Raw genomic sequence first — 22,135 nt, forward strand, 5'->3', positions numbered from 1 at the left:
CCCGGTCCTAGCCCGGCCCTGAGGGAGCCGGGGCCGGAGCCGGAGCAGGAGCGGGTCCTCCCCGGCAGGCGGAGCCTCGGAGTAGAAGCTAGAGCCGCGGAGCTGCGGTTTGGAGGGGCGAGGACTGGGTGGCTGCCGCCGCTGCCGCTTCTTCCCTTTTTTTTTTTTTCAATTTTCATTTGAAGGGAGCAGGAAACACGGCGCAGCTGAGCGTAGCCAGCCACGATGCACCAGCAGCAGCGGCAGCAGCAGCCGCCCCGGGGTAGCAGCGGCAGCAGCAGCAGCAGCAGCGGCAGCAACAGCACCACCAGGAGCAGCGACAGCGGCAGCGCCGGCAGCAGCGACAGCGGCAGGCGGCCCTGAGGAGCCGGAGGGAGCCAGAGAGGGGCCGACTCCTGCTCCGCCCCACCCCTCGCGTCGCCCTCCCCCGGTGCTCCCCACCCCCGGACCCCCAGCCCCCGCGGCTTCCCCGGACCGGGGGACCCCCCCGCCCCCGATCTCTCCTCGCCGAGCTCTCCGCCTCCGCAAACTTTCACGCTGCCTCTGCTGCCCAGCCTGGCTCTACACCAATGGGTGAGTGCCGGGGGCTGGGGGGTCGGGGGGCCGCCTGAGGGGTCTCTGGGAGAAGAGGCGAGCGCGAGAGGAACGCAGCCACCGGCCCACCCCCGGCCGGGCTGGGCAGCGGGGGGAAGGCGAAGAGGGGAGCCTCTCCTGACTGCGTCTCTTCCACCCGATCAACTTTCTCTCCTCGTTTGTCTGTCCCCAGGATGGGCCGCGGGGTTTGCGTTTGCGGCGGTGGGAGAGCTTCTCCCCATCCTCGTTATCTCCGCTGCTGCCGAACTGGGGAGATGAACAAGTTAGAGAGAGAGAGAGAGAGAGAGAGAGAGGGAGAGAGAGAGAGAGCACCCCCCCCACCCCCCGAGCTGTGCAGTTTATCTCAGGTGGCTACTCATCCCCTTCCTCGAGCTTGTCACTGAGCGGGGTGATGCGCAAATCTAGGGCAATGCATTAGAGCTCAAGAGCGATGAAACGCACACCCAAGCGTGCCCACTCAGGATCCAGCCTGGCTGCCGGCGAGATACAGCCTCGGCGGTTAGACTCGGGCAAGGGGAGGGGGTCCGAACCGGTTCGTGGTCACATACACACCGCGTACGGTTGGCCGGTCACTGTGCAGACAGGAAATCCCAGCGGGCGTAGGTGGGGTTTGGCATCTCAGGACCGAAGGGGGTGTGTAGGGCACAGCTGGTGATGGAGAGGAAGTAAGCTACCCAGCCCGCCCCCTGCCTCCGAGGCTGCGGGGATTGGGAGGTCTCGGGAAGGTGAGAAGTGAGGTAGAGAGAGCGCTCGCTCTCTCTCTCTCTCTCTCTCTCTCTCTCTCTCTCTCTCTCTCTCTCTCTGAGGGTGGTCTCCACACCCCCTGGGTCAGCCAAGGAAGCCGCCTTTAATGACCCTACTTAGGATATGGGGAACCGACGCTGACAGCTCTGAAATTCCCAAGGTCTCCAGGGTCCCCGGTTTAATGTTAGACGTGTCTGAGAAGAGGGCGGGGAATGCTTTGCGGTTCTCCTTTTGCCTGGAGGACCCCCGAGAGCCGTAGGAAGATGCATTTTAGGGAGGATGAGGGGGGTGTGGTTCACTTTTTTTTTTGGAATGGGCGGGGAGAGTTTTCCCTATCCCTCCTCCTCCTCCTTCTCTTTTCCTGCCTTGGAACCGTTCCTCTGCTGGCTGCTGTTCGAGCCGGCTTAAATACCGAGGAAGCTAAGCCTCTCCATGCTGTTGGCCATTTAAATCCCACGCGGGTTGGCTGCCTCCACCCCGGGAGCCTGCGGCAGCTTTCAGAAAAGGACAGCTCTCCGAGTGCCTCCTGTTTGCACCCAGGCCCCTGGAGATGGTTCTAATGAATGAATCCTACCCAGAGGGCACAGGATTGGTGCGGGAGGGAGCTGTGTTTGACAGTGGCATCGCTGACTGCTCCAAAGTGTACCCACAGGCTGCCAGCTCCTGATGGGCCAGTCTGGGATCTGATGTAGCATATGTCTGTGGAAGGCATCTCTTTGTGTACAGTCAAGGCATCTGTGTTCTCTCTTTCTCAGTGGCTGAGGCTACTATGTTTGTCACGTTAAAAAAAAGGGGGGGGGGAATCTTAAGGCTGGAAAAGATCTTAGAGAGCATCAAATCCAACTCACCTCATTTGATAGCAAGAGAAACTGCGGACAACCCCAAATTCCCAATTTCTCTGAATGGGCAATCTGTCTGAAAAGGTTGAAACCCATTTATGTGTTTATTTATTCAATAAAGATTGCTTCTTATGGTAGCAACAAAACATTTAAGTAAATACTTTGTCCTTTTGGTTCTGTAATCTTCAGCATGTTTTGTTGTCAGAGTGAACCAGACAACTGCTTGGTGTGGAGATGGTACCTATTTAGCTGGTTGACTGAGAGAGATTTTTTTTTGCTGAGTCAGGTCTCTTAAACATTTTGTGATTGTCTCCTCCACTCAGACTCTTCTTGACCCCATTTGGGGTTTTCTTGGCAGAGACACTGGAGTAGTTTACCATTTCCTTCTCCAGCTCATTTTACAGATGAGAAAACTGAGGTAGAGTTAAGTGACTTGACCAAAGTCACACAGCTAGTATGTATTTGAAGCCAGGTTTGATGGGGTCCAATACCATCTACTTCAACACCTAGCTGCTCCAGTAATGGTAACTAACATCTATGTATAAGTCCTATACATAGGGCTTACTGTCAGCCAGACACTTTACAATTATTATCTCATTTGATCTTCACAATAACCACGGAAGGTAGATGTTGTTATCCTTATGACCGATAAGGAAACTAAGACAAACATTAGTTAAATGACTTGCTTTGGCTCACACAAGCTGAGGCTAGATTTGAATTAATGTCATCCTGACCCTAGGCCTTGCATTCTATCCCCTGTTCAACGCTTTGTTCTTGAGAACGGTTAGCTTTTTCCATTCTTCTCTTTTGGGTCCTCTTAGATTACCCACTAATCTCATTTAAACATCTGATTTAGGTTGCAGATTCTGACAAAGTGGGGCCTATTAATTGAAGTTAAAATTCAGAAACACTAATTCTGTATATTTTAGAGAAGATAAGAGACATATAGGAAGACTAAAACATAGCATAAACTATTATTATTTCCTAAAGTTATGTTTCAAGCAAGAAGAAAAGGAAAGGATAGCTCCACTGCTTGGGGCAGTGGTTTAATGTTAGCAGAGGAGAAAGCTTGAACTATTTAATCCTTATTTTACTTACATTTTTCTCTTAACTGTTTGATTTGAAAGGATAGAACACTATAGTTGAAAACAGATTGAAGTCTGAATCTAGGTAAAGAGATAATAAGAACACTAAACCCAAATGAACTACATCCAGGATTATTGTAAGGACTCAGAGTCCTTTGATCTTCTATTTGGAGAATAGGAGAGGTACTTTTGAACTGGAAAAAGGCAGATACCTTTTTTAAAGAGATAAAAGAAGCCCAGAAAAATTCTAGATGGATTATTCTAGGGCAGGTGGATGAATATGAATGAATTAAAAACATTAATTAAGCAGTTAGTTAAGGGATGGGGATACAAATATAAAAAGCGACAGTACCTGTACTTAAGGAGTTTATATTCTGATAGGGGGAATCAGTATATATAAAAGAGTGGTAATCAGGGAGGAGAGTTTTGATTAGGAAAGTAACAAGGATGGTAAGTGGAGTCATAGAACAATTGGTTGTCATTTCCTTTTTAAGAATAGAAGTATTATTTGTGATTATTAAGAAAGGAAGATGATGATTACTAGAAACCAAAATGGGTTCATTAAGAAGTCATATCAAACTAAGTTGTTTCTCTAAAAAAACAAAAAACAAAAACAAAAAAACTATTTCTTAATTGTTAGAGTAGGAAAACAGTGTAGACATTATGTATTTACTTTTTAACTAAGAATTTGACAGGTACCACTCTAATGGACAAGCTATAATACTTCTAGGTGAGTTTGGAACTGGTTGAACACACAAGTAACATCCATCTTGAAGGACATCTCTATTGTCATGCCAGAGAACTCTGCTTGGCTTTAACTCATTTACTCAGTGACAACAACAAAGAATCTATAAAATGGTCATTGCATGACAAAAGTAAAAGAAAAATTCTTAGGTTCTAAGAAGAAATTAAATCTTATATGATTAGAGGTAAAGGAAGAGGATCAGAATTAGTAAAAAGAATTTGGAAATTTATGAGAAATAGATGAATGGTTTGGAAATATTTAGCCTTTAAAAAATCAGATTTATGATAACTCTTCAAAATAGAAAAGTAATTAGACAGTTCTATAGGACTAAAGAGTAGAACTAGGAGCAATTAGTGAAAGTTATAAGGAAACAAATATTTAATCAATTTAAGAATCTTACAAACTTGCAAACAAATAGAGCAGTCTAGAAATGAAGGGGACTGGCTTTAAGAGTTACTAAGTTGCTAGAAGTATGTCAACAGAAGCTGGATGACAATCATTTATGTAATCTTCCCACTAGTTGTGACATTGCATTGCCCACTAATTTCTCATCCTACTATGGAAATTCTCTTGCGTAGTTGATACAGAAAGAGAAACATTATTCTAAAATATCAAGATGTAATACTTCAGAAAATGCATATCATACTCTGATTTGGCATGTATAAAATGTCATTCACTAAGCTACAAGATGCTTTCTAGAAATTAAATAAGGGGAAATGGGAACAATATAGCTTTTGATACTGTTGACCATCTAATCTACCTCATCCATATATCTATATATTCAGCCTTGATTTCTAGTCATGCATCATCATTTGATGCATGGAGCAAACCTTCTTAAACTTTTTCCACTTGCGACCCCTTTTTGCCCAAGGAATTTTTGCTTTACTTTGGTTATATAGGGTCATAAAATAGGTATGCAAATTAAAAATTTAATGAAAAAAATCATAAATTTATTTTAAAACAACTTCTTTGTTTTTCATATAATTTTATCATTTATTAAAGACAAAAGCAAATAGCATATTAATGAGATGGATGTGCTTGTTTATTTTTACATAAAGAATTAAATGTTTGTGGAATATTTGATATTATAGGATGTAGAGAGTTCAAAAACCTTTAACTGTTGTCAAAATTTTTTATAAATCTGACATTCAGTTATGTGACCCTATATGGGATTCCAACACACAGTTGAAGAAGTTTTGTCATTGGAGAGAGCCATCTGCTTCCAGAAAGATGATTATGGGGACTGAATGTGGATCACAACATATTATTTTCACTTTTTTTGTTGTTGTTTTCTTGGTTTTTTTTCTCATTTTTTTCCCCATTTTGATCTGTTTTTTTTCTTGTACAGTATGATAAATATGAAAATATGTTTGAAGAGTTGCTCATGTTAATATATATTGGATTACTTGCTATTTAGGGGAGGGGGGTGGAGGGCAGCGAGGGAGAAAAATTTGGAACCCAAGGTTTTGCAAGGGTGAATGCTGAAGACTATCTTTGTATGTATTTTGAAAATAAAAAGTTATTTTTAAACAACAACAAAAAATTTGTCAGAGGAGGCAGTGAGTGGGGCAGCTAGATGGCACAGTGGATAGAACACTGGCCCTGAAATCAGGAGGGCCTGAGTTCAAATCCAGTCTTATTAATTGTGTGACGCTTGGGCAAGACATTTAACTCCAACTGCCTTGCCAAAAAATAAAATAGAGGAGGCAGTATGATATAACATTAAGAGCACTGATTCTGGAGTCAAAGGACATGGATTCAAATTATGCCTTGGTTGTTTATTTTGTGAAATTTGAATAAGTCACAGAAACTCTCTGGGCCTCAGTTTCTTTATCTGTAAAAATGGAGAAGCTTGGACTAGATGACCTAGGGGTTTTTAATCCTTTCCTTTGGAAGTCTTGTGAAGCCCAAGAATAGCTAAGTGGTAGAGCACTGGGCCTGAAGTCAGACTCATCATTCTGAGTTCAAACCTGGCCTCAGACACTTAGTTTTGTGTTTTTGAATAAATCACTTAATTCTGTTTGTCTCAGTTTCCTCATTTGTGAAAGGAGCTAGAAATCACTCTAGTATCTTTGCCTAGAAAATGACAAATGGGGTCACAAAGAATTAGACACAAATGAAAAATGACTGAAGAACAACAAGAAGAAGCTCATGGGCTCCCTCTCAGAATTATATATCTTAAATATATAAAAAAAATACACAGGATTACAAAGGAAAATATATTGAAATAAAGATGTTGTTTTTCACCATTGACGTTTACTGACTTGGATGTCCTGGTTAAGAACAACTCTTTTAGTAGATCTCAGATACTGGGATTTGTGGTTCCCTAATATCTCTAGGATCCACTGTAAAAATGCTCTTTTTTTGGTACTTATAGTGTTTCACAATCTTGCCCTCTTCTTTATTTTTCCAGTTTTTTCTTCCCTGTTCTTTCCTAACTGCTTTTTTGCTGGTCTTTGCATTTGAATACTCCATCTCCTGACTTGGTATCTTTGTGATGGCTGTATCCCATGGTTGGAATATTCTTCCTTACTTCTGTCTACTAGCTTTCATCAAATCTTAGATCAAATTTCACTTTCTAAAGGAGCCCTTTCCCAGTCTTCTCCAGAACTGGTGTCTTCCTTCTCATCTACTCTGTCTAGAACTAATACTTAAATCTCTTTGCATATTGTCTCTCCCATTGGAACGTGAGCTCCATGAATGGAGGGACTGTGTTTGGCTATCTTTGTATCTTCTTGGTACTTGGTTAAATACCTTTGGCTGACGAATCTTCTCAAGTTCCATATCTTCCCTCCTAAACTTTTCCTCCTGACTTGCCTTTGTTTCTGTTGCTTCATCATTGTCTTTGTAAACCAGGATTTTTATTCTTAGTTTTCCTTGATTTCTCCTGTATTAACTCTCTCCCCTTTTCATGCACTTACCAAAATGTGTTGACTCTCTGACATCTCTTGAATCCTTATTACTGCTTCCCTGAACTATTTTTATAGATTTCTAATCTCCCTATTTCTCCCCATTTACAGTTTTTCCTTTCTCTAATACATCTTTTACATAGCTGGCAAAAGGCACAGGTCTGATTGGGTCACTCCTCTGCTCAAAAAACTTCAGTGGCTCTCCAGTGTCTATATGATAAAAATTCACATTTTTTAGCCTGATGTTTGAGGCCCTTCACAGCATGGCAGCTATTTACCCTTCTTGTCTTATCTAATTTTATTCTCTTTTGACACATACTTTCTAGCTTAACTGAATTACCTACAACTGCTCAACACTAGACTCTATCTTCTCTTTGAATTAATGAATGATAAGACACAAAGTGTTTACTTACTATGTACTAGATACAGTGATATACAAGGTGATACTAAAAAATAAAATTAAAGTACTTTCTCAAGGAATTTTCATTTTAACTGGGAAAAATAACACACAAAGAGAAGAAAAGAAGGTTTACAGATGGCCAGGAAATAAAATGGAGGCCTCATTTTTGCCAAAATAGGAACTTCTTGCAAAAACCTCTCAGAGCACAGTATCTGAGGGACAAAGTCAAGGTTCTTTTGGGATGAAGATTATGACTGAAGAACAGGCATTTAGAAATGACTAGGCATCCACTCAGATTGTTCCCTATCCTATAAATGCACCTCCCTCATCCATCTGACTTATCTGCTTTTTGAATCCTTGTCTTCAACATTCAGCTCAGATACTACCTATTCCATGAACTTTCAGTGATTCTTGCTCTTTCCTAATCAATTTTTCCATATACCATACACATTTATGGGGGTAGTTCCACCTCTTCTCTTTCTCCCTCTTATTTCATTTTTGTGTATGTATCCTCAGTACTTGGCATTTAATAGGTGATTAATAAATATTCATCAGATTACATCGAAAGTGAGCATATTAAAGGAGTCCTTACCACTGTGTGATTATACTGAGAGCTATTAGAACTAGTGGATCTGAATTTTGAAATGAGAATTTTTGTATCTCCACTTCTGAGGTTTAAAGACATTTGTTATCATTTCTAGGTTCTGCTACATTAAAGGTTAACTGTTACACACTTGTTTATATTAAGAAATGTAAACTCAGAAGAGAGAAGGCTCTCTCAGTAAAAACCATTTCATTCTAAATACAGACAACATTAACTCTCTTGACTTTTGTGTTAAAGTTATGGGCCTGTCAGTTTGCAAAATGGTGGCAATAGCTTTGTTTCACAGAGGTGGTGTGAAATCTACCCAAAATAGGATTTGTCAGATTTTGGAAACTAGAACGGCAAAGCAAACACATGAAGTTGTTTTTTGGGTGGCCCATGCCACATTGGCTTTGGTTATCATCATAAGTATGTCCAAAGCATTAACAGGTAATATTTTTAATGGATTAATTATTCTATCTTTAATGGAGGAAGGGCCAGGCATACCATTTTTCCTCATAGGTGGGAATACAACAAACATCTGGTTTGGAAGACTGTGCTGCAAGAACTATGTTGTGCATACCACAAATAGAAAAGAATCTCTTTAAAATCAAAAAAGTCAAGCCTGTCTTCCTTCATTTGTCACCTCAATGTTTTCCTTGTATCTCTAAGAAAATTCAAGAGTCCTTTCTGTTTTTAGTCACTCTGGTTTACTCTTCATCAATGTGGCTATCAACAAGGGCAATTTTTTCCCTTTAGAAAACAATTTTCAGGAATTTTAAATTGTCAGGCGTCAGTTCTCAGAGTCAGAGATTCAGTGTGAATATCTAACTTAATATATGTGTATATATCACAATGGTGAGAACAGTGTTCTATTGAAGACAATCTGCGTTTTTTTTTTTTTTTTTTTATGAAGCACGAGTATTGGCCTATTTGTGATAAAATGGATACATATATATTTATTTTAATAGGCTTTTGCAGTTTATTCAGTATATTGCTAGGCACACAATAGCTTTAGGTCCTTTTTTCTGTTTCTGCAAAAGAAAAAATGTGGTTGGTATGAAAGATTCAAAACTTCATTATCTATAGATTTACATAATCTATCCATTTAGAACTTATACTTCTCACATAACTATGTACAGAATGATTTTCTGTTAATGGAGCAGACAGTAAGGCTTACATAAAACATCTTGGCCTGATAGTGCCAAATCCTTTATATTTCAGTGAAATTGGTCATTCATGAAATATCTTGTTTCTAAGGTCCAGAAAACAGGCCCTTTGGATTTTCTGGTTAGATTTTATTGCTAAGCACTGGTTATATCCTCTTAAGAGGTACTATTGTATCCCCAAATTTCAATATAACAAAAGACTTGCTGACTGCAGTTTATGCCTCACCACTTGATAGGACCAAATTCCAGAGAAGATAAATTTAAATAGTCCTTTGGTATTTCTTGTAATGCTCGATAAATAACTCTTTGGTTTCAGATGACCTAATTGGCCCCCAACTTCATCCTGCCAGAACAGAAGCATTATCTCACTTCCTTTATGTTTAATCAGATAATTTCCCCTCAGGCAACTTTAGTGGTGTTTGAACTATTAACTCATTTTCCTATCTTCTGTTCTAGTAGGATTCAAGTAGTTTAAAAAGGCCCAGGTCTCCCACTGGATCCAGGGCTATCTCCAGTCATCTTGATCTGTATCTTGCCACTGGACCCAGATGGCTCTGGAGGAGACATTGAGGCTGATGACTTTGTACAGCCCTCTCATGCTCACCTCCCTGAGTCATGGGTCTCTAAAGAATGAAGGACAAACAACAAGGGAGATTGTAGAAAGAACACTGAATTTGGAATCAGGTAGCCAATCTTAGCCTGCACAACTCTTTGAACTATAGTTAGAATATGCATTTATCTTCTCGTTCCTTCTCTTGTTAGAAAAGATTGAAATAGGTTTTTTGTTTGTTTGTTGTTTTTAATAAGTCTTGCCACATTATCAGGATTTACATCGTGGATGCACAGTCAGTATTTGTTCATCATGGTGATACTTGCTTAGTTCCATCATGGTATAATTAGTCTTAGACATAGAAGCTGGTTATGGGTGACGTAGTACCGACACTCAGGCCCTCTGTCCCTTAAAAAGATGTCTGCTGGTTCTTTATATCCTGCTGCAGTGTTTGTGAAACCCATTTGGCAGATTGCCAGGATTAGGTTTTGAAAGCCTTCTATAGTACTACACTAGTAAATAAAGAAAAGTTGATGAAGAAGAGGGGGGGTGATATCTATCTAATTGTCCTTTCAAGGCATAAAAGATTTCAAGGTACAAAATCATTCACTGAGACTTCTTAACTGTCTTAAAGCAACAACAGCAACAACAACTGATAGCATAATGATTCCTATTATGGAGCCATCCTTTCAGTGAATGAAAGAAGAATCAGACTAGTAAAGCTTTTGTATTTTTGACTGTCTTTTCCCCTGTTCTTATAATAGTAACGTCATCTTTTTTCACTTCATCTCGGGATAGCTGAGTTGTAAACCTAGAGGGACAGGGTGGAGGCTTTGAGTAAAAGAAGTTCATTCTTCCATCTCTGCAAGTGTCTCCTATGGATTTTTCTTCCCTGAACTAGCCTTTGGGACTGTGTTTGACCTTCTTGTATCCTGGCCCTCACATTTACATTGATTCATGAAATCACAGAATCTTAGAGTTCAGAAGGGCAATTGGAAAGAGATAGAAAAAAGCTTTTACAGTGGAGAGGTAGAGAGGGAAGAGAGGGTGAGAAAATGAGCTGTACTCTCATTAGAATTGGCTCAAAGAGGAAATAGCATAAATATTCAATAGGGTATAGATAGATTTCTTTCTCTTACCATAGGAGGAGATATGGGAAGTGGGGGGGGGGGAGGTGATAAAAGAGAGGGCATATTGAGGGAGGAAATGGTCAGTACTAAAACACTTTTGAGGAGGGACAAGGTGAAAGGCTAGAATAAATGAGGGGAAATACAGTTAGCAATGGTAATTGTAAAAAGAATTTAGAAGAAAGTTTCTCTGATAAGCTATCATTTCTCAAAAAAAGAGGGAACTGATTCAAATTTATAAAGAGGAAAAAAGAGAACCATGCCCTAATTGAGAAATGATCTGTACTCAAAGGGCTATAAATTCATGCATATCCTTTGACCTAACAATATCACCATTTGGCATGAATACCAAAAGAGATTTGGGGGGAAAAATGAGGAAAATGACTTATATTGTACAAAAAAATATATTCATAGCAGCTTTCTTCTCAGAGCAAAAAAATTGGAGACTGAGGGGATGCTTATCAACTGGGGATGGCTTAATAAACTGTGGTATGTGTTTATGATGGAATATTATTGTGCTGTGGGAAATGATGAGCAGGATGCTGTCAGGAGGAGAAAAAAAGTCCTTTACAAACTCAAGCAAAGTGAAATATACTGTATAAAAAGTAATAGTGATGTTTCTGGGATGACCAGCTATGAATATCTTTGCTATTCTCAATAGTACAATCATCCATGAGGACTCTGAAGGACTTAATGATGAAAAATTCTATCTATACCCAAAGAAGGAACTGATTGTGTCTGAATACAGACTGAAGCATTCTCTCTTTCTCTTTCTGTTTTTCTCTCTTTTTTTTAACTTGAATTTTTTTGAAGGTTTTTATTTTCATAAGGGTGGGAGATCTATGTTTTTTTTTCCCCCCACAACTTGACTTTTATGGAAATGTTTTGCATATTCACAAATGCTTTATTAATCGTGGGTGGAGATAAGGGAGAGAAACTGGAACTCAAAACTTTTAGAAACAAATGTATCATTTTTTTGTTGTTGTTTTGAATGTAACAGGGGGAAAATATTAAATAAATAAAATAAAATCAGAAGGACAATTTGACCAATCTCACTTAATAAGTAGATGAGAAAACTGAGATAGATAGTGGCAGAACCACCAACTGAACTTTAAACTCTCTACTACCTCCTATGTTTTCAGTCATGAAATTAAATGTTTGATGATTTTTATTAATAATCTCTACTTAATAACCCATTTACTATGGAACACATAAAGTCTAAGTGTCCAGATTTGAGATTCTAGTTCACAAAAGAAACTGGGGTGGGGGAGGGGAGAGTTAAGTAAATGTAAGAAATGAGAAAAATAAATACAATTTAGTTCTTTCAAATTTTTATTTCAAGGTGACTTTCTTTTTTCATTCCCTTTGTGATGGCGTGTGTCATGAAAAGAGGACAATATATTAATTTGAAGGACCCACCTGAGTTTGAATGCTAGCTCTGTAACTTTCAAAAATTCCACAACTTATTTTGAAGAATAAAAAGCCATTATTTTAAAAAATTTCATAAATTAACCCGTTTATTATTAGGCTGTGGGTTATAGATTCTTTTTGCTCAATAGTATTTTATTTTTCCAAATACATGTAAAGATGGCTTTTAATATTCATTTTTGTAATACTTTGTGTTCCAAATTTTTCTCCTTCCTTCCCCTCTCCCAAAGACAGCAAACAATCTGATATAGGCTAAACATAAACAATCCTTGTAAACATATTTTTATATTTGTCATGTTGTGCAAGAAAAATCAGTCCAAAAACTCAGGGAAGAAAAAAAAAAAACAAGAGAAAGGAAAAAAGCAAAAAAGGTGAAAATACTATACTTCAGTCTTCATTCAGTCTTCAAAATTCTTTCTTTGGATGCAATTGCCATTTTTCATCCAAGTCTATTGGAATTGTCTTTTCACTATATTGCTGAGAAGAGCTAAGTCTACCACATAATTTTGTTGTTATAGTGTGTAATGTTCTCTTGGTTCTGCTCACTTCATTTAGTATCAATTCATGTAAATCTTCCCAGACTTTTCTGAAATCAGTCCTCATCTTTTCTTATAAAATGTTAATATTCCATTACATTCATATACCATAATTTATTCAACCATTCCCCAACTGATGGGCATGCACTCAGTTTTCAGTTCCTTGCTGCTATAAAAAGGGCTGCTACCAACATTTTTGTACATGTGAGTCCCTTTCCCTTCTTTATGATCTCTTTGCCATAAAGGTCCAGTTGAGACACTGCTGTATCAAATGGGTATGTGCAGTTTAACATGGTAGGGCTAACACTGCCCTTTTTGTCATGGTCCCTTTATGAATTTCCTTCTGTTCTTCTCTGGGTGTTTTTTAATGCTGTATTGATCCCCCCCCCCCACCTTTTTTAAAGCATCATCATCATCATTATTACTTTCCCACTCTCTTCCATAATTCTCCCTCCAAAAATGAGGGCCTCTTTTAAAACAAATTAATGCAAAGAAGCAAAAACAAATACATTGGCTGTGTCAAAAAATAAATGTGTGGCTCATTCTGTAATTGTCACCACCTTTCTGACATAAAATGGGAAATAAGCTTCATCCCTAGTCTCATTGAACTCATTGATCAACTTTTCAAGGCTGTTCTCCTTTGCAGAGTTATAAGTAATTGTATAAGAACTAGAACTTGTTAATCATTAAAGAACACTGAATAGCCACATGGAGTGTTCTGTAATAGTCTGATCCAGACATTTGAGCCATAATATATCTGTTTGAAAGTTTACAGGAAAGTTTACCTTTCTGTTTGTTTGTTTTATTAAGAAAGGATAGACATTGAATGTAAAAAGTTACAGAAACGATTCCTGTATCTGTTTAACATACAGTGGTGCTTCAGCACTTATTTATTTCAACATTTGTTACTTTAGTACTGGATGCAGGTAGGACTGTCAGATTGGAGCCCATGATGTTGGGATTGTTTTCATGGGTGGCCAGGTCACAGGACAGGTCCTTTAGGGCAATATGACTGTAGCTTATAGTGTCCTGGATCCAAAAGCAGTAGTAGTACTGGAAAGGCCATGCAGGGACCAGGATGCTCCAAAGAAGGGGAAGCAGCAGGAGAAGGAGCAGCAGCAGTAGTGGGAGCCCAGATGGAGACAGTGGAGGACCCAGTAACCCTGAGCCCTGGGCTGTGGTCAGAACCTTGGGTGGAAGGTGTTGGATTATAGCTTCTATTTCTCCCTCCAGGCCTCCCCCACCCCAAGGAAGCTTGGAGAGTATAAAGGTCACTTCTTTTCAGAAAAGGAGTTGGGTCAAGAAGAGAGAAGTCTGGCTGGGCTGGGTTGAGTTACCCTGTTTCTCTGCAGCTGGAAGCCTCATTTGCCTCTTTGGGGAATTGGATGGGGATGGATGGTTAGGCTATGGACTGGAAATATATTCATTATGGGGAAAAATCATTCTATACTCATTGTTTTTGCTTTTTGGAACCAATTAACAAGTGCCAAGGTACTGCTGTAGTAATTTTATAGGTCCAAATGTCTGCACCATACTCTTAAAAATTTTAATTATTTAGTTTTTCATTTTTCCCCAATTATATGTAAAAATAATTTGTAACATTCATTTTTAAAATATTGAGTTCTGCATTCTCTCCCTCCCTCTCTTCTTCTTCAATGAGAAGGCAAGCAATTTGATATAGGTTATACATGTGTAGTCATTGGGCCACACTTTTAAAGAAAGTCCATTAAAATTAACTTTTGCTCTCCTAATGTTCTTTATATATATATAATTTTAAAATTGATGTCTTTTGTTGTTTTTTTGTATTACCATAATTTCTCTGAATCTCTTTTTTGTCTTTCAGAAAGTTATCTCTTATAATTGATGACATTTTGTTTGCTTTTTGCAATAGGCAATTAGGGTTAAGTGAATCACCTAAGGTCATGCAGCTTGTAAGTGTTAATTGTATGAGGTCAAATTTGAACTCAGGTCCTGTTGACTCCAGGGTCAAGCTCTATCCACTGCAACATCTAGCTGCCCCCATGGTCATTTTTTTTTTTTTTTAAGATAGAAAAAGGAGAGGAAAAAAATCATTTTGCTAATTTTTGAAAGAACTTGGAAGATTTGGCAACAGAAAGAACATGCATATTAAGTATAATGAACAGCCAGTGCAAAAGTATGGAGGTGGAAAATGTCAAGTTTGAGGATCAGTGAGAGCCAGCTTGACTGGACCATTTCATGTAGGAAGGGAAGTGATGCATAATAAGTTTGGGAAGATAGGTTGGGGGCAGATTGTGAATTATTTTAAAACCCATGAGGAATTCACATTTGATCTTAGAAACAATATAGTCATTGGAGTCTGATCATGGTAAGAACTATGCTTAATGCAAATAACTTTGGCATATATGTAGGGGTGAATTTGTAGTGGAGTAAGACATGAGCCAGAGAGATTAATTAGCAGCATATACTAATGGTCTAGGTGAGAGGTGATTGGTGAGAAGGGGGAAAACAGAGCTAGAGCAGAGATGTAGAGATACATATCACAGGCTTGGGGAATTGATTGGATAAGTGGGATGAAGGGTCCTAGAGTATTCTTGAGCAATTCTGAGATTCTCAATTCTAGCAGGATGGTTGTGCAGAGACTATTGTGTATGGGAGTGAGGTGGGAGGGCAATTGGAAGGTTCAGATGCCAAAGATATGGTAATGAGGTGAATGTTGAAAAGCAGTTTTTTTTTTTGTTTTGAGATTTTTGTAGTTCAAGTTATGTGTTTGCTATTGTGTTTATAAAACATCTTCTCTTTTAATGTTGCTTATGTTATGTAAACGTTTCTTACATCTATCTTCTGTTTACCCCATTACTTTAGGACCTCAAGGGGAAACATTTATGGTCTAGCTTATGGGAACTTTCACTCTGACCAATTTGACAAGTGAATTGAATTAAAAAAAAAAAAAAAGGATTAACTGGAGAGACACACACACGCACACACACGCACACACACACACACAGAGACAGAGAGAGAGACAGAGAGAGACAGACACTTAGATAGTTCAGTTGATAGGAAGTTTGGCATAGAATCAAGAAGACTCATCTTCCTGAGTTCAGATCTGGCCTCAGATACTTCCTATCTGTGTCACCACTCTGGGCAAGTCACTTGTTTGTCTCAGTTTCCTCAAGTGTAAAATGAGCTGGAGAAGGAAATGACCAACCAATCTTTGCTGAGTAAATTCCAAAAGGGATCACAAAGAGTTGGACCCTATGGAACCATAATAGAGAAAATGGGCACTTTAGAGTTCTTCTAGCATCTAGCATGCCATGTACCTCTCCAACTCATTATCTTTTCACTAAGCTCATCCCCCTCTTCTTAACATCCTTATTTCTATTGAATATATAGTTTTCATTTAAGTTTGCTTTCATCTTTGTTTTCATTTAGGTTTGCAACCTGAGTCATCTTTGACTTACTTTTCTTTCTTACACCAATATGTTGCTAGGTCTTGTGGATTCTACCTTCCCCACATAGCGGTCCCCGTCTCTCAACAGACCAACCTCCTTTGGTTTAAGTTCCCTAATTACTTCTTCTCTGGACTATTGCTGTTCCCTCCTATTTCGGCTCCCTGCTGCCAAATTGTCTCTAGTCCTTTTTCATGCTGCTGTTAAACTAATATTCCTGAAACACGTATTGATACCAGACTCCTGCTTGAAAAGCTTCAGTGAAACCTCCTTATTGCCTTTAGAATAAGTTACAAACTCCTCTGTTAGGCATTTAAAGCTCTTAATGGTCTGGCTGTAGTCAGCCTTTCTTAGATGAGTTCCTCTTGTTCCTCCCTTGTGCTCACCCAGACAATCCTGAAATTCCATATAGTCAGCCCTCTCTCAGCCACCTCTGAAGCTGTACATAGTCTAGCCTTCTCCCATGCTAACAGTGCTCTCTTCTCATCTCCTCCTACAATTCCTAGCTTAGAATGTGAAGAATCTTCGTGAGACTTTTGATTCTTCATTAGGCCTTTTGCTAATTGAGCTTCTTATTAATTAGTGGGTTTTTCCCTATTTCTGTGTTGTGCTTTGTCCTTTGATCTAGAAGAGGGCCATGACATCAAGGAGATGATGACATGACATGCAAGTGAATTGGATTGAAATGAGGGAGGACTGTGTAGAGTTGCCTGCTTCACTTTCTCCTCCAGAACCATATGGGCTCAGTAGCCAGAATCAGATTAGGATGACTGGAGATGGCTTAGGATGCAATAGGAGACCTTGACATTTTTAAGCTAAGGTCTTTTAATAGGTCTAGGTTGGTCTAAGGCAACACCCAGTCAGTAATTAAGTCTAGGTAAGAATTGAGGTAAAGAATGACCTTTTTTACTAGTCAAAAGAAAAAATCCAATTTGGGAAGGGAAGATTCAGGATTTCTGGGCAAAACAACAATTACCATGGGCCCAAACAGTGACCAACTGGGGTCTGGCCTGGGACCTGTTGTTGGTCAATCAATGAGTTGGGTTTAAACCTTGGTCCTTAAGAAAGAAATCAAGCTGGTAAACCCCAAGATATCTTGGTAGCTTTTAGAGATTTAAAAATAAGAATTATATTCCTTTGGGAAGAGCAGCTCTACTTGTACAGGTTGTTTGTTCTTCAAGGGAACCATGACATCAGGGAGATGAGGATGTGACATACAAATGAATACTGTTTCTGTCTCTCTGTCTCTCTGTCTTTTTCTTTCTCTCTGTGAATATATATACATACAGATATTTATATTTATAGAGAATATACTTATCTATATTAGTATACTTATTAGTGTACACTGTATTAGCATACTTAGTATCACACTTATCTGTGTTAGTGCAAGATGCCCAAAATTAGAGAATCCATCCCAGATGTTCATATGGATTATTTGTATCTGACCTGTGGCAAAGCATTCTGAGCTCCTATGGGTCTGATCAGTCACAGTTGGACACATTGTAACAACTCTTAACATAGTAATGTCATTTTGATCCTTTTTGAGAATCAAGGACAACAGTCATTCCCTTAATAGAATATATGCTCCTTGAAGGCAGGGACTGTTTAGTATTTGTTCTTGTATCCTAAGCACTTATCATATTGTCTTGTACATAATAGGCACTTATTGAATAGAATTGAGATAATAAGTTGTTGTTTAGCCCTAACTCTTTATGGCTCCATGTAGGGTTTTCTTGGCAAAGATACTGGAGTGGTTTGCCATTTCCTTCTCCAGCTCATTTTTACAGGTGAAGAAACTGAGGCAAACAGGATTTAATGACTTGGTCTGGGTCATACTGTTAGGTAGTGTCTGAGATTTTAATTCAGGAAGACTGACTTCAGGCTGGCTGCTCCATCCACTTTTTTGTCACTTACTTGCCAACGATTTGTTGTCAGCTAGCTATTGACTGAATTTAAACCTTTTAGATTGTGAACTCCAGAGCTAAAGGCCCAGGACTGCCTTTTCCTTTTTTTGTATCCCCAGAATTTAGTATAATGTCTAGCAAAGAGTTGGTGCTTAATAAATGGTTTTTGACTGACTGATGACTGATCCTTGTTGAGATGTGGTAGTTATCACTTTGGGAAAGTTGTCTTGGCTGTTATGTGGTGCATGAATTAGAGTAGGGAGAAGCCTGAGATAGAAGATCATTTAGAAATCCATTGAAATCTTTCTGTTGATGGGTGATAAAGGACGAAAATAGGATAATTTCTTTCTTTCTTTCTTTCTTTTTTTTTATTATAGCCTTTTATTTACAAGATATATGCATGGGTAATTTTTCAACATTGACAGTTGCAAATCCTTTTGTTCCAACTTTTTCCCTCCTTCCCCCCACCCCTTCCTCTAGATGGCAGGTTGACTAATACATGTTAAATATGTTAAAGTATATGTTAAATACAACATATGTATATATGTCCATACAGTTATTTTGCTGTACAAAAAGAATAGGACTTCTTTGAAATAGTATACAATTAACCTGTGAAGGAAATAAAAAATGCAGGCGGACAAAAATAGAGGGATTGGGAATTCTATGTAATGGTTCTTAGTCATCTCCCAGAGTTCTTTCGTGGGTGTAGCTGGTTCACTTCATTACTGCTCTATTGGAACTGATTTGGTTCATCTCATTGTTGAAGACGGCCACGTCCATCAGAATTGATCATCATATAGTATTGTTGCTGAAGTATATAATGATCTCCTGGTTCTGCTCATTTTACTCAGAATCAGTTCGTGTAAGCCTCTCCAGGCTTTCTGAAATCATAGTAGGGTGATTTCTGAGTGAAGAGAAATAAGGAGGTTACTGCAGAGGCAGAAATGTAGAAAAGATATGGCAGCAGTTTGGACTCTTGGAGGTCAATGAGAGTAAAGGAATGGAAGATGACTTAAAGGAATGAATCTATTGCTAGAATTTCAGAATCCAAATCAATGGTGGGTGAAATATTTGGGGCAGCAAGATCTTCCTGGGATCCTTAACTTGCAACTAGAAGATGGCTTCATATTCTTTGTACTCCTTTTGCCTTTTCCTTCATGTATATCCTTAAAAAAATCAACTTCTGCACAACAGCTGTTGTAAAGTAAATAACACCTTTTAAGAAATGGTGCTGACTGAAAATGTAGAGGAGGTAAGAATGAATTTAGACAAATTTAAGAATAGGATATATAATGAGTCATTAAAGGACCCTGGAATGTTTTGGGGGAAGGCTATATACTAAACTTTTAAAGTTTATGTAACATGGAATAACCATATTTTCTCATTGATGCCATTGTCAAAAATATATTATATTAGTCTGAATATAGTTCTTCCCTTCCCCACAGTCCACCTCCAATCTGGTTTCAGATACTAGCTATGTGATCCTAAGAATGTTGATTAATTTTTGTCTGCCTTAAATTGCTCAACTCTAAAATGGAGATAATAATAGTGCCTACTTCCCAGGATCCTTATAAGGAACCAATGATGATATTTGTAAAGCATTTAATATAGTAACTGGCATATAGTAGGCACGTAATAAATATTCCTTCCTTTCTTTCTCCTCTCCTTTCCTCTTCTTCCTCCTTTTCCTTCCTTCTTCCCTCTTTTTATTTCTCCTCCTTCCTTCCTTTTTTTCTTTACTTGCCTTCTGTTTCCCTCTCTCCTACCTCCTTGCTTTAGAACTATAACTGTTGTGAGTAAAAGGATGTCCGAATTTAGAGACTTTTGGTGGTACTTGTATTCCTTTAACAAGTAGTAGAAACAACTGGGCTTTCCACTTAGTTAATTAGAATTAATTAATATAGGAGGGTATCAAAAGATATCATGTTTGAATGAGTGAGAAAGAGAATTTTAAAAAAATCTTTTGTGAGGCAGTTAAGGTTAGGTGACTTGTTCAGAGTCACACAGATACAAAGTGTTATGTATATGAAGGATTTTTAACTCAGGTCTTCCTGACCCAGAAACAGTTCTATTCACAGTTTTATCCTAACTGAGAGACAGATTTTTGAACATGGGAGCCTTCATCTGTGCTTTCCCCAACTTCCACTTCCTTTTACTCAGCCTGGGGTGGATGGGTGGGGAAACGCATCGAATTGGCATTGCAGTTGAAGATCATCTACCTGTTCCCTTTCCTCCTTCTTCTGCCCACCCCTCAAAAAAGCAAAAAAAAATTTTGTCATCCATTGGTGAGAAAACAACTAATCAGCAAATAAACTCTTAATAGTCACTATTTCCCCACCACTTAAAAGTATTTTATTTTTTCCAATTATATAAAAAGATAGTTTTCTTTTTTCTTAAAATTTATTTATTAGTTTTCAGCATTTAAGATTTTGATTTCCATTTTTCTTTCCCCCTACCCACCTTCTTCAAGATAGCAAGTAATCTTATATAGGTTATAAATCTATAATCATATTAAATATATTTCCACCTTACAATGTTGTGATAGAAGAATCATAACAAAGGAGTAAAATCATTAGAAAGAAAAAAATAACAAAAAAGTGAAAATAGTATGTTTTGATCTACATTCAGACTCCATAGTTCTTTCCCTGGAGGTGAATAGCATTTTCCATTGTGAGTTTTTTGGAATTGTCTTAGATCATTATGTTGCTGAGAAGAGAAAAATCTTTCATAGTTGATCATCATATAATCTTGCTGTTACTGTGTACAATGTTCTCTTGGTCCTGCTCACTTCATTCAATATCAGTTCAAGTAAATCTTTCTAAGTTTTTTCTGAAATCTGCCTGCTCATTATTTCTTCTAGAACAATAGTATTGCATTTCATTCAAATACCACAATTTGTTTAGTTTTACTTCAGTTGATGACCATCCCTTTAGTTTCTAGTTCTTTTACACTGCTATTACTATATTTCTATATATAGGTCCTTTTCTCTTCTTTTGGATCTCTTTGGGATACAGACCCAGTAGTGGTATTGCTTGGTTCAAAAGGTATGCATAGTTTTATAACCCTTTGGGCATAGTTCCAAATTGCTGTCCAGAAAAGTTGGATCAGTTCACAACTTCATCAACAATGTATTAGTATTCCAATTTTCTTACATCTTCTGTGACATCATTTTCCTTTTCTGTCATATTAGTCAATTGGATACCTGTGAGGTGGTACTTCAAAGTTGTTTTAGTTTGTATTTCTTTGATCAATCGTGATTTAGAGCATTTTTACATATGACTATGGATACCTTTAATTTTTTCATTTGAATTGAAGTCCTTTTTTTAAAAATAGCTTTTTATTGACAAAACTTATGCATAGATAATTTTACAACATTGACCCTTGCAAAAATTTCTGGTCCAACTTTTCCCCTCCTTCCCTCCATCCCCTCCCCTAGATGGCAGGTAGTCCCATACATGTTAAATATGTCAAAGTATATGTTAAATACAATATATGTGTGTATATATATATATGTATATATATTTATACAGTTATCTTGCTACACAAGAAAAATCGAATTTAGAAAGAAGGTAAAAATAACCTGGGAAGAAAAACAAAAATGCAAGCAAACATTAACAGAGAGAGTATAAATGCTTTGTTGTGGTCTACCCTATTGTGAAATAAGGGTATACAATGAATAGAAATCAGAATGAGTAGGAAAGATCTTAGATATTATCTAATCCAATCATCTCATTTTGCACATGAGGAAAATGAAAGGGCAAATTATTTCTCTAAGGTCTCATCAGTAAGTGAGTAGCAGAGATAAAATTTAAGCCTCTGGCATTTACACTTTCTCTGTTACTGTTTGCTTGCATTTTTTCTTCCCAGGTTATTTTTACCTTCTTTCTAAATTCAATTTTTCTTATGTAGCAAGACAACCGTATAAATATGTGTAATTGGTTCTGTTCATTACTGATCAATTGGAACTGATTTGGATCCTTTCATTGTTAAAGATAGCCATGAAGTCTTTTTCTTAATGGCAGCTTTGACTGAAAAGTCAGAGCAGAGGTCTGAGGCTTAAATTTTATCTTTGCTACTTACTTACTGGTGAGACC

General features: G+C 38.3%; 1 protein-coding gene across 4 annotated transcripts in view; it reads left to right on the top strand.

Moving 5' to 3' along the window:
* The first annotated feature begins 423 nt into the window (after positions 1-423).
* Positions 424-22,135, top strand: part of SH3KBP1 (SH3 domain containing kinase binding protein 1) — a 453,585-nt gene continuing 431,873 nt past the window's right edge. For all 4 annotated transcript variants that reach the window (XM_031959528.1, XM_031959530.1, XM_031959529.1 and 1 more), the window contains exon 1: positions 424-573. In XM_031959528.1, coding sequence (XP_031815388.1) covers positions 570-573 — 4 coding nt within the window. In that variant the 5' untranslated portion in view covers positions 424-569. The remainder of the gene's footprint in view (positions 574-22,135) is intronic.

The sequence above is a fragment of the Sarcophilus harrisii genome, chromosome 3 (genome assembly GCF_902635505.1).
Source record: "Sarcophilus harrisii chromosome 3, mSarHar1.11, whole genome shotgun sequence".
In the NCBI taxonomy this organism is placed as follows: domain Eukaryota; kingdom Metazoa; phylum Chordata; class Mammalia; order Dasyuromorphia; family Dasyuridae; genus Sarcophilus; species Sarcophilus harrisii.